At 46.4% G+C, this 13,442-nt stretch overlaps 1 protein-coding gene across 1 annotated transcript in view; it reads left to right on the forward strand.

Annotated features, from left to right (window-relative positions):
- Positions 1-13,442, forward strand: part of atrn (attractin) — a 92,251-nt gene that overhangs the window by 26,460 nt on the left and 52,349 nt on the right. Inside the window, exons 16-23 of the mRNA XM_079286606.1 lie at positions 3,998-4,217; positions 4,599-4,784; positions 5,937-6,182; positions 6,896-7,033; positions 7,810-7,903; positions 8,955-9,007; positions 10,302-10,396; positions 12,479-12,557. Coding sequence (XP_079142732.1) covers positions 3,998-4,217; positions 4,599-4,784; positions 5,937-6,182; positions 6,896-7,033; positions 7,810-7,903; positions 8,955-9,007; positions 10,302-10,396; positions 12,479-12,557 — 1,111 coding nt within the window. The remainder of the gene's footprint in view (positions 1-3,997; positions 4,218-4,598; positions 4,785-5,936; positions 6,183-6,895; positions 7,034-7,809; positions 7,904-8,954; positions 9,008-10,301; positions 10,397-12,478; positions 12,558-13,442) is intronic.

A 13,442-nucleotide genomic window follows, 5' to 3' on the forward strand; every position in this document is an offset into this window, starting at 1 on the left:
GGAGGAGGAGGAGGAGGAGGAGGAGGAGGAGGACAAACTTAACTATATTTATATTTCATCTAAAAGAATATATTGTTCAGAGCCTCTTCTTTGAGCAGATATTTTCATGTTGAGGCCGATGAAACAAGAAATCCAACCAGATCTGAGACACTGACTCAAGAAAGGAAACTATAAAAGTGCACGAATAAACCATCTTTATTTCTCCTGTTATCTCAAATCCTGACTGCTGTCAGTGGTGGGCAGCGGCGAGCTGCTCTCGGTTGAGATGCCGTCTGTTGGTTTCCCTGCAGGTGAGCGTTTCTCTGGGGTTTTCGGACCAGTGAGCGTGAAACAAACGTTCCATTAACAGATTCTTTCCTGGGACGTCCCTTACGCGCTCCGCTAGAGCAGATACGCAGAAATCCATCCCAGCAATGGACTCAGTTCATCTCGTCACAGGCAGGTCACACGTGTGCAGGTAGAGACGTGTGCAGGTAGAGACGTGTGCAGGTCACACATGTGCAGGTAGAGACGTGTGCAGGTCACGCGTGTGCAGGTCACACGTGTGCAGGTAGAGACGTGTGACTGACGGCTTCAGTCTCTGCAGCTTGTGTGTTCACACAGAATACAGGAGAGCAGTCCAGCTGCACACACGGTGGCTTTATGACTGCATCTCATCCGGCACTCTTTACTCACGGTGGGCTGATAATGTTGACAGTCAAGGTATCAAGTAAGATTATATTTCACGGAACACTGAGTTCAATGTTGGCTCAAATGTAAATTGTAAATTAAAAAGGTTGAAGAGCTTCAAGACCATGAGGGCTGGACTCTTAACGGCTAATATATTAGCCTGTTATTAGCGTAACCTGTTTCAGGTTTAATGTCATTATCGTTTTATCATTTATTAAGCAGGAGATGTGAATACCCAGAATACGTATGCATGTTATAGATTGACCAAAAATCAATTGTAAACTATTTTAATCATCAATCAAGCGAACCTTCACCTGCGTGTGTGTGGAGAAAGTACCGGTTCAGTTTCCAACGATCCAGTCTGCACTTGAATGCAACACGGTGTCGTCTCCGGCTGCATGGTGCATCTCAGATCACCCAGCGGGCACCGACGCCGCCATCCCTCTCTGAAAGCCACCGTGCAAAGAATGTAAGCCACTTCCGCTCCCACGTCTTCCCCTGGAGCCGCCACGCCCACATGTACCGCCGGAGCTAAATAAGACACGCAGATGTTCGTCTGAATCACAACGCCTGGGCTGGAGTTGGAAAGTGGTTTCCATCCGTACTAATGGGATTGTGTAGATTTCCCCTGTTGGTCTAAATTCAATTCTGTTGGTCAGTTCCAGGTAATCTCTGGGCTTAAAGGCAGAGAAGAGGTAAAAACCTCATTTCTCTGCAATAAAACGAGTTCTCAAACTGTCCAGTTGAGCCGTGACATGCTTACATGTCTTGCTGCCTTTACAGCCGCTCGGTCACTCCAAAGGGCAGTTTACGTCGGCGCAGATGAACTTTCGCTGACATAATGCTCTCTGTTTGCGTCGCTGACTTCCAGGTCAAAGTTGTGATTCCTAACAACAACAAAAACACAACAAAGCTGTGAAAATCTGATATTTGGTGAAAATCAATCTCAGAAACAGTCTTCAGCTACAGAGCTCCTGGCGATGACGTTGTCTCTCAGTTTCAGGGTGTCACATTCTACTCGATGTCACCTCTCAATATACAAGCGCCTCTATGGAAACAACACAATAATGGCGACAATCACTCAAAACTATCCTGCAGTATAACACAATTATGATGCGAAGTCTTAAAAAAAGAAAACATGCAAGTTCAATTTCTTTCATCATTTTAAAATGGAATCTAGATATACAACATGCCCACAAGCGTTACCGATATGGGAAGAAGATGTGGCTTCCTCTGCCATAGACATTAAAGATATAGAACCTCTGGTCCTCTCTGCTCTGTACATTAAAGCTGTAGAACCTCTGGTCCTCTCTGCTCTGTACATTAAAGATGTAGAACCTCTGGTCCTCTCTGTACATTAAAGATATAGAACCTCTGGTCCTCTCCTCTCTGTACATTAAAGATATAGAACCTCTGGTCCTCTCCTCTCTGTACATTAAAGATGTAGAACCTCTGGTCCTCTCCTCTCTGTACATTAAAGATGTAGAACCTCTGGTCCTCTCTGCTCTGTACATTAAAGATGTAGAACCTCTGGTCCTCTCTGTACATTAAAGCTGTAGAACCTCTGGTCCTCTCCTCTCTGTACATTAAAGCTGTAGAACCTCTGGTCCTCTCCTCTCTGTACATTAAAGCTGTAGAACCTCTGGTCCTCTCCTCTCTGTACATTAAAGATGTAGAACCTCTGGTCCTCTCTGTACATTAAAGATATAGAACCTCTGGTCCTCTCCTCTCTGTACATTAAAGATATAGAACCTCTGGTCCTCTCCTCTCTGTACATTAAAGATGTAGAACCTCTGGTCCTCTCCTCTCTGTACATTAAAGATGTAGAACCTCTGGTCCTCTCTGCTCTGTACATTAAAGATGTAGAACCTCTGGTCCTCTCTGTACATTAAAGCTGTAGAACCTCTGGTCCTCTCCTCTCTGTACATTAAAGATGTAGAACCTCTGGTCCTCTCTGTACATTAAAGATGTAGAACCTCTGGTCCTCTCTGCTCTGTACATTAAAGATGTAGAACCTCTGGTCCTCTCTGTACATTAAAGCTGTAGAACCTCTGGTCCTCTCCTCTCTGTACATTAAAGATGTAGAACCTCTGGTCCTCTCTGTACATTAAAGATGTAGAACCTCTGGTCCTCTCCTCTCTGTACATTAAAGCTGTAGAACCTCTGGTCCTCTCCTCTCTGTACATTAAAGCTGTAGAACCTCTGGTCCTCTCCTCTCTGTACATTAAAGCTGTAGAACCTCTGGTCCTCTCCTCTCTGTACATTAAAGATGTAGAACCTCTGGTCCTCTCTGCTCTGTACATTAAAGATGTAGAACCTCTGGTCCTCTCTGTACATTAAAGATGTAGAACCTCTGGTCCTCTCCTCTCTGTACATTAAAGCTGTAGAACCTCTGGTCCTCTCCTCTCTGTACATTAAAGATGTAGAACCTCTGGTCCTCTCCTCTCTGTACATTAAAGATGTAGAACCTCTGGTCCTCTCCTCTCTGTACATTAAAGCTGTAGAACCTCTGGTCCTCTCCTCTCTGTACATTAAAGATGTAGAACCTCTGGTCCTCTCCTCTCTGTACATTAAAGATGTAGAACCTCTGGTCCTCTCTGCTCTGTACATTAAAGCTGTAGAACCTCTGGTCCTCTCCTCTCTGTACATTAAAGATGTAGAACCTCTGGTCCTCTCTGCTCTGTACATTAAAGATGTAGAACCTCTGGTCCTCTCCTCTCTGTACATTAAAGATGTAGAACCTCTGGTCCTCTCTGCTCTGTACATTAAAGATGTAGAACCTCTGGTCCTCTCTGCTCTGTACATTAAAGATGTAGAACCTCTGGTCCTCTCCTCTCTGTACATTAAAGCTGTAGAACCTCTGGTCCTCTCTGTACATTAAAGCTGTAGAACCTCTGGTCCTCTCCTCTCTGTACATTAAAGATTTAGAACCTCTGGTCCTCTCCTCTCTGTACATTAAAGATATAGAACCTCTGGTCCGCTCTGCTCTGTACATTAAAGATGTAGAACCTCTGGTCCTCTCCTCTCTGTACATTAAAGATGTAGAACCTCTGGTCCTCTCTGCTCTGTACATTAAAGCTGTAGAACCTCTGGTCCTCTCCTCTCTGTACATTAAAGATGTAGAACCTCTGGTCCTCTCCTCTCTGTACATTAAAGCTGTAGAACCTCTGGTCCTCTCTGCTCTGTACATTAAAGATGTAGAACCTCTGGTCCTCTCCTCTCTGTGTGAACAGCCTGCAGGTCAGGAGTCGGACTCTGCAGAGCGATGGATGATAAAGAGAAGAATGTGTGGATGTTTTGACGTTGTCTTCCTGTCATGTGTTTGCAGTACAAGGCTTCAGTGACGCCGTGGGTGGGGCTCAGGAAGATCAACGTGTCATACTGGTGCTGGGAGGACATGTCTCCCTTCACCAACACCACCCTGCAGTGGCTCCCCGGCGAGCCGAGCGACGCCGGCTTCTGCGGCTACCTGGCCGAGCCGGCGTCCAGCGGACTGAAGGCACAAACCTGCATCAACCCGGTGAACGGCAGTCTGTGTGAGCGGCCAGGTGGGTTCACAACACTCCGTGAAGGAGAGTCGTGCACGTTCCATGAAATATCGCCGACATCGTGCTTTCTGTTTGTGTCGCTGACGTCCGGGGCAACGGTGTGATTCCTGACAACAACGCAACCATCAGAATCTGCTTTTGAAAGTTGAAAAGCAAAGAAAGTTCTTGGCTCCTAAGTTGTCTCAACATTTTATTTGAAACTCTCTGAACCCTCAGCAGCAGCTTTACTCACAGCTTGACTTGTGATTGAAACATTCAGAGTTGTGATTGTATTTGAGGATCAACGTTGTTCATCTGTTCTTGGTGTGTCTGCTCTCTGGATAGAGTCCCATTCATTCTCCAAAGGGCTCCGGCAATAACCTCTTGCTAATTGCTCCCCAGCCAACCACAGCGCCAAGCAGTGCCGGACGCCGTGCGCCATGAGAGCCACCTGCAGCGAATGCACCAGCAGCAGCTCTGAGTGCATGTGGTGCAGCAACATGAAGCAGTGCGTGGACTCCAACGCCTACGTGGCCTCCTTCCCCTTCGGACAGTGCATGGAGTGGTACACCATGAACAGCTGTCCACGTAAGACGTCTCGCTCTCGCGTATTCATTTCAACATTTTGAGAATAAAGTTTGTTTTTGTCAAGATTTTTACTTTAATCGAACAATGTTTCAACATTTCGACTTAATTCTCAGAATTTTTACAAGAAAAAAATCGTTGAATTTTTTTCTGAAAGTTCAGTTTTAGCATTTCAAGGAAATTCTCGAAATGCGAAATAAAAAGATCTTCCTCCTCCGTCATTCCTTATGCCTGGCACTGATACTACTCCATACAAACAGTTCATCTGAACATGCGAGAATGTCTTCATATGTGGAAGATGAAGTTTTAATAATTGATAAACATTTACTTGGTTTGAAGCTTTTCTTTTAAGGACATTCCTGTAATTAGTGTAACGAGGCATCGCGCTGAACATCTCGTTAGTAATCTATCATATCTTTTCATCGGCTGACTTGACTCATTGATGATGTCATACCTCAGTGTAACAACCTTTCTGCAGCATCGGCACATCTTCAGTGGAAACCATTCGACTTTAAGTGCGCACAAATCTCTCTCTGTCTCTCTCTCTCTCTCTCTCTCTGTCTCTCTCGCTCTCTGTCTCTCTCTCGCTCTCTCTCTCGCTCTCTCTCTCTGTCTCTCTCTCTCTCTCTCTCTCGTTCGCTCTCGCTCTCTGTCTCTCGCTCTCTGTCTCTCTCGCTCTCTGTCTCTCTCGCTCTCGCTCTCTGTCTCTGTCTCTCTCTGTCTCTCTCTCGCGCTCTGTCTGTCTGTCCGTCTCTCTCTCTGTCTCTCTCTCTGTCTCTCTCTGTCTCTCTCTCTCTCTCACTCTCTGTCTCTCTCGCTCTCGCTCTCTGTCTCTGTCTCTCTCTGTCTCTCTCTCGCGCTCTGTCTGTCTGTCCGTCTCTCTCTCTGTCTCTCTCTCTGTCTCTCTCTGTCTCTCTCTCTCTCTCGCTCTCTCTCTCGCGCTCTCTCGCTCTCTCTCTCGCTCTCTCTCTCTCGTTCTCTCTCTCTCTGTCTCTCTCTGTCTCTCTCTGATATGATGTATCTGAATGATATATTTACAAACATTACAGATATTTACTAACGTACTCACCACTAACACTGTAGCAGGACGATCCTTTCTGAATGACAGGTCTGATGATCTGATGATCTCTTTGCTTGCCGTGTGCTCTGCTGCAGCGGAGAACTGCTCCGGCTACAGGACGTGCGGTCAGTGTCTGGACCAGCCCGGCTGCGGTTGGTGCACCGACCCCAGCGACACGGGCAGAGGGCAGTGCATCGAGGGCTCGTACCGCGGGCCCTTCCAGACCTCGGTCCCGGCCCCGTCCACCCTGCCCGGCCTGCCCGCCAGCCCGCAGCCCGCCCTCAACGCCAGCATGTGCCCCAGCGAGGCCGAGTACAACTGGTCCTTCATCCACTGCCCAGGTGACCGCCGACCAGCACGCACTTCTGCGACGGTGTTCTGTGAACGTTACTGAACTTAAAGGGAAGTCGGGTCACTTGTCATTTGGAAGAACAAAGGGGAAAACTGTTTATTGTTTTTTGAGTGAATATCCTTTTCAAAGGGATACTCCAAGATCCATATATTTAGCAAGTGAGAAACTTCTGATATACACGGTAAAACCAGGCCCTGAACCCCAGAACAGAACTGGACACATGTAGCGAACTAAACCAAATCAACAACGTATAGAACTGAAGCGCGGCGGTCTTCCCTCTCTCAGGCTCCCCACGTCCAGTTTGTAATGAACCTTCTGATCCAAACGTAACGACGCACAACCATCGTCTCAGGCTCCTCCGTGTATATAATCATAAAACTACTCGCCCTGTAATGACTATAATATCTGAGAGTCTTCCTGTTTTATGCCGTTCATTACGATCCAGGCTAACGGAAGTAGAAGCCAGCGCCCTGCAGCTGTTCCTGTGATTCTCTCACATCCACAGACCTGTAGTCGACCTCGACAGATCAAGCTGCCAGTCACAGAGGAAATCAGAGGAACGCTACGTGTCACACGAGGACACGTTCCACGTTCTGTGCTCTCATATTAACATCCATCTCCCCTCGTGTGTGGGCCTGGGCTGTTCATTGTCGTTTTCCCGGTGGTGTTCATGCAGCGTGGGCTTTGTTTGCTCTCCGACAGCCTGTCAGTGCAACGGTCACAGCCAGTGTGTCAACCAGAGCGTGTGCGAGAAGTGCGAGGACCTGACGACCGGCCGGCACTGCGAGAGCTGCATCTCCGGCTTCTACGGAGATCCGACCAACGGGGGCAGCTGCCAGCGTGAGTATCCGTCCGCCCGCCACCGAGTGAAGCGGCTTCATGTAACTCCTCAGTGGTTCATGTCTGCCTGCAGATGTTCCCTGCAGCTAACGCTGACAGTCGGTCGATCAGAAAACAAATCAGTCGTCCATTCCTTCAACAGCGTAATTGAGCGTACCGATATAAGCACAGCCGCTCCACGTTTCTCTCTTTTTGTCGGGATGCTCTAATTCCATGTGTCCCTTTGGAATATGTGTGTATTTATCTCGACTTAGTTCTACATCAGTGACGGCCATAAACCAGCCGCTCTGCATATCTTCATCTTGTCAGTATTATGCATTCGTTGTTGATGCTTCTTATTTCTGCCTCCTGTGGGAGATGCAGCTTTAACGTCGGCTCTGAAACTAAACTTCTGGATTTATTCCCTTCTTGTCCTTTCCTTGGAGAATGAGACACTTGATGAGACGGTCAGGAAAAGCAGAGTTACCATCGAACTTTTCATAACGTGTCAAAGTTCATGTAAGACAGGAAAAGCTGGTATTTAGTAAAAACACAAGTACTCTTAACTGAATCAAATGTGATACTCAAGAACATGTGGACAGAAGCGGTCGTGTTTCTAAGCACCAGAGTCCGTTCAGAAAACCTCTCGCTTTGCTGCATTCACACACAACATATAAAAACCATGTTACATAAGAGTCAACCCATCAACGTCACTCGATGTGTGTTCATAAAAGCGTGGTGGTGTGTCTTCACTTACTGATGCACTTAAAGTTTGATGTCTCGTGTCTTTTGTTCAGCCTGCAAGTGCAACGGCCACGCCAGCATCTGCAACCCCAACAACGGCAAGTGCTTCTGCACCACCAAGGGCATCAAAGGAGACCGCTGCCACCTGTGAGTCTGTCCCGCCTGTCCCCACCTGTCCCCGTCTGTCCCCGCCTGTCCCCGCCTGTCCCCGTCTGTCCCCGCCTGTCCCCGTCTGTCCCCGCCGGTCCCCGTCTGTCCCCGCCTGTCCCCGCCTGTCCCCGCCTGTCCCATCTGTCCCCGCCTGTCCCATCTGTCCCCGCCTGTCCCATCTGTCCCCGCCTGTCCCCGCCTGTCCCGTCTGTCCCCGTCTGTCCACGTCTGTCCCAGTCTGTCCCCGCCTGTCCTGCCTCGGAAAATGTTTTACCCTCTGAGCCTCGAGCAGTTCATGGATGTTTTGGATCAGGCTCTCACATGCGATACTATATCAGCAATTTTGATTAAAACAAATTTATGATTTATTCGTTTGTTGTTTGTGATTCGTTCAAGGACCGTTTCTGGCTCCTGTACACGGTGTAACTCCGGCCGTGTTCTTTCAGGAGCTTGCCAGATGTTTGTGTGTTGTGAGGTTCAGAGGAGTTTCCATGAACTTTACGTGTGTTCTTACACACGCCTCTAGGCTGCCGAAACTCGTGTTCTGTGTGAACTTCATTGAAATGAATTTGTATTTGCACACATTTTCAAAAAAACTCAACTCTTTTTGTTAAGTGCCAAAAAAAAAAACCCACTTTAAATTCAAGGATTTTGATTAGAAACGTAAATGTACAGAAACCTTGAAGCGAAGATGCTAATATGCTAATAGACTCGGTGCCTCTCTTCGTCTGGCGTCCAGTAACAGCAGCTGTTCATTCGTGCTCGCAGCACTAATCTCAACTCTGGCCTTCATTACCATCGGGCCCCAAAACCCATTAAATACTCGACAACTTTCACAAACCATCAGTGTGAAGATGAGGCGACTCTCTGTCGCGTGTCAGTGATGTCTGTCAGCTTCACTCTCTTTCTCCTGCTTCTCTTTGTGACTGAAGCAGAGCACCAACACCTCTCCCACGATCGGCAATTAAATCCTCCTAATGTGCCTGCTTTCTTCCCTCCCGTGTTACGCCTCCCTTCCCCTCACCTGTCGGCCGCCTCCTTCTTTCAGGTGTGAGATCGAGAATCGCTACCAAGGAAACCCCCTCAAAGGAACATGCTACTGTAAGTGGAAATCCAATTATCGACTTCAGTGTGTGTGTGTGTGTGTGTGTGTGTGTGTGCCGAGACACACGACTCCTAAATCAAAGCAGGTCTCAAGTAGTTTGATGTTTAAAAAGGGAAAAAAGAAAACCGCCCGAGGAGGAACAGCGCTTCTTAGAACAAGTCGCAGGTGAAAAGTGTTTTCCTGAAGAACGGCGTGACGTTCCTCTTCCTCCCCCGCTGCGACGCCGCAGACTGCAGCGCTCCACGCTCTGCAGTCTGCTGTCGTTCTTCTTCCTGTCAACGATCATTACGTGCTGTGGAATATGATCATGTGGACGCCGTGGGATTCTAACTAACTCTGTCCTCCATGGCACATAGACACTTATTCCTCATTATTTTATCATTGAATAATGTATTTTTGAAGCGTACAGAAGGAGCTATAAATAACACAAAGCTGTCGAACTAAATGGGTCAACTCGTGTCGTCCGCTGCTGTTTAGTAACCCGCCTCTCTGACGTGCGTCTAGCAGTTTAAATGAATTATATAATAATAATAATAATATTTTAGTATTTTTCACATATTTTAAAAATAATTTCCCCCATATTTTACTCATATTCTCCCATATTTTACTCATATTCTCTCATATTTTACTCATATTGTACTCATATTTTACTCATATTTTTCTAATATTCTTTGAATAATTTCCTAATCTTTTGATCTTGACTTTCATGAGGTTGCCTCTTGAATTCTGATACTTACTGTTACCGATCAATCGACAGTAAAAAAAGAATCATCCGTTGCGAGTAAACGGTTTGAACTGTTTAATGGAGACGGGAAGAGACTGAAGCAGCAGCAGCGAGTGAGACGTGTTCGCGGTACATATCGAGTGTCGTTCTGGTGAAGCTTTGTTTTTGCAGTGTTGTGAATCTTGTTGAACGTCAGCCTGTGCCAGCAGTAACAAACACTCGTTGAGTTCAGATGTGTGTTGGTGGCATGAGGAGAGTTCACGAGAGGCTGGAGCAACAAGTGGACAGACAGGTTTGAAACAAGTGGAAATACTTTGGGTGGAGTTTGGCTTTCTACACGTCATCACGGTTGCTGTGACGGAGACGTCCAGCTGTTGTTCAGTGCAGCTCGCTCAGACCGTCGCCACAGACGCAGTGAAATGTTCAGGCCCACCCAAAAAAAGTCAATCAATTTCAAAAAAGGATTCTGGGTCATTTTCCGCCCCGAGCGCTGTGTGAGAACATGTTCTTGTGTGACTTTCAAACTAATCGAGCTCTTCTTCTTCTCTAATCCCCTCCACGCTCAGACACGCTCCTCATCGACTACCAGTTCACCTTCAGCCTGTCGCAGGAGGACGACCGCTACTACACCGCCATCAACTTCGTGGCCACGCCCGAGGAGGTATGTGAGCGGCGAGCAGCGAGCGCCCCGCCGTCGCAGCAGCTGTTATTGGGATTAGAGATCGCAAAGCCGGTGCAGGATGGCGACCATGATTTTCTCTCACCGCGACACTTCTCCTGTTGTTTCTTCACCAATTCAGTAATGATGATAACAGAGATTATGACATAATAGTAACGATAAGAAAGTCTTAAGAGAGGCCGGTGCTCAAGAACTAATGTAAAATGTTGCTGTCCTGTAAACTAAATGTACAAAAGGACGACGGCCCCGTCTTCTGCTTCGTGACGGTTCACTCTCCAGCGAAAGGATCTTTAAAGGTTTATTTAACTCGAGAACACAGAAAGTCCCAATCTACATCCACAATAACCACGAGCTCCACATTAAAGACCACGCTGAGAAGTGGAGAGACATTTCAACTCCAGTGTAAAGTCAAGCAGCGACCGTAATGATGGGAGTACTTCCCCTGTTGGCGCCGTTACAACCCGGTTAAAAGAATATAAACGGTATTACAGTATACGATATATTACAGTATATCAACATGGTATCTTTATTAAGAGGGGAAAGTCCCTTTGAGACTGAGATCTCATATCTACAGTACATAAAAAGGTATATCCGCATAATTAAACTGAACATTTTTTTAGAATATAACAAGCTACTAAAGAACATTTACAATATAGCACTGGCACAAAGAAGCATGACTTCTAATAATATAAGAACACGTTATAGATCGTAAAAAAGAGAAAATAATAAAATGAATGATGCGTCTACACTTATCACACAGATGTTTTCCCTGTAAGTGGAAGCTGGTCCGGTCCTGTTCACGCGGCTGCAGCATCTGGAGACGGAACTGCAACACGAGGATCTGATTAAACTTTGCAGATGGTCCCCCCCCCCCCCCCCCCCCCCCCAACAACAAGTACCAGTTCAAGAGCTGTAATCCCGTTGTGCTTTTTAAGTCACAAGAAATAGCGTTGTGATGATGTGTCTCTTCTGTGACTTCATGTATAATGTCCTGTAGAGACGTTACTCTCCTCCAGCCTTCTGCACGAGGGTGTCGTGTGATGTTCAGCAGGTATTAGTCAGAACAACAATGTATAAATTACACAAATGTAACAACAAATATTCAGAGCATCTTTACTCAGTCATCTCTAAATGTGTTTAAATGATGATTAACGAACGCTGCCTGTCAGCCAGTAAAGTAAACATCTCAGCACCCACTCGAGGTTATCGCAGCAGATATCGCTGAACAACTCCCTCTTTAATGCAAATCATTTTCATCACCGACTCCTGTTCAAACATTTGTTTTGCTAATGCAGCTTCCATTAGCAGTGCAGACTGGTGTGTGTGTGTGTGTGGGGGGGGGGGGGGGGGCTCTGCATTACTGTAATGCCAAGAGGCCTTTTGATCTAGAAACACTATTTCTACATGTTGTTAGTGATTCATCCTCCTTTGCACATTAATATGATAGACCAGAGGTCTTCAACGTTTTTCAGGCCAAGGCCCCAAACTGAGATATATATATCGCCGACCTTGCGGTTGCCGGACGACCCTCTCTACCCAGTGAGCCACGGCCGCCCTGCATTCAATACTAAGCTATTCAAATAATCCACAGGTTCATATGTTCATGTTTTTATTTTAAACATGTGCAAGGTACAGTGATTAGGGAGGCCGTGCCACTGCAGTTTATAAACACACCTTGTCAGCTGATGCCAATATCAACATTGTCTGTTGATGGCATGATAATCATGCACACAAGATATTCAAACTGATGTTTTCATTTTAAACAGAAATGTGGAAACGAAAATGAGTGATGGCCGATTAGTGCAACTGCCATGCATAAACATACCTGTTACCTTTCATACAATACTGAACTATTAAAACAATGGACACATTCATGTTTAGAGAAAAACAAAATTCTTTTTTTTATTTTATTTTTAACCAAAAATTTTGCGGACCCCCTGCAGTACCTCTGCGGACTCCCTAGGGGCCGCAGACCCCCTGTTGGAAGACCTCTGTGATAGACTACAATAACACTGATGATGACGATGATGATGACTACTTTCTGTGTCTTCTCTTCCTCCTCAGCCAAACCGGGATCTAGACATGTTCATAAACGCCTCGAAGAACTTTAACCTGAACATCACCTGGGCCTCGAGCTTCACCGGTAGGTCTCTGTGCATCACCCAAGACAATAAGAGCACAACAGATCACCCCCAAGACAATAAGAGCACAACAGATCACCCCCAAGACAATAAGAGCACAACAGATCTCCCCCAAGACAATAAGAGCACAACATATCACCCCCAAGACAATAAGAGCACAACAGATCACCCCCAAGACAATAAGAGCACAACAGATCACCCCCAAGACAATAAGAGCACAACAGATCTCCCCCAAGACAATAAGAGCACAACAGATCTCCCCCAAGACAATAAGAGCACAACAGATCACCCCCAAGACAATAAGAGCACAACAGATCTCCCCAAGACAATAAGAGCACAACAGATCACCCCCAAGACAATAAGAGCACAACAGATCTCCCCCAAGACAATAAGAGCACAACAGATCTCCCCCAAGACAATAAGAGCACAACAGATCACCCCCAAGACAATAAGAGCACAACATATCACCCCCAAGACAATAAGAGCACAACAGATCTCCCCCAAGACAATAAGAGCACAACAGATCACCCCCAAGACAATAAGAGCACAACATATCACCCCCAAGACAATAAGAGCACAACAGATCACCCCCAAGACAATAAGAGCACAACATATCACCCCCAAGACAATAAGAGCACAACAGATCTCCCCCAAGACAATAAGAGCACAACAGATCTCCCCCAAGACAATAAGAGCACAACATATCACCCCCAAGACAATAAGAGCACAACAGATCACCCCCAAGACAATAAGAGCACAACATATCACCCCCAAGACAATAAGAGCACAACAGATCACCCCCAAGACAATAAGAGCACAACATATCACCCCCAAGACAATAAGAGCACAACAGATCTCCCCCAAGACAATAAGAGCACAACAGATCA

The sequence above is a fragment of the Melanostigma gelatinosum genome, assembly GCF_949748355.1.
Source record: "Melanostigma gelatinosum genome assembly, chromosome: 16".
NCBI classification, from domain to species: Eukaryota; Metazoa; Chordata; class Actinopteri; order Perciformes; family Zoarcidae; genus Melanostigma; species Melanostigma gelatinosum.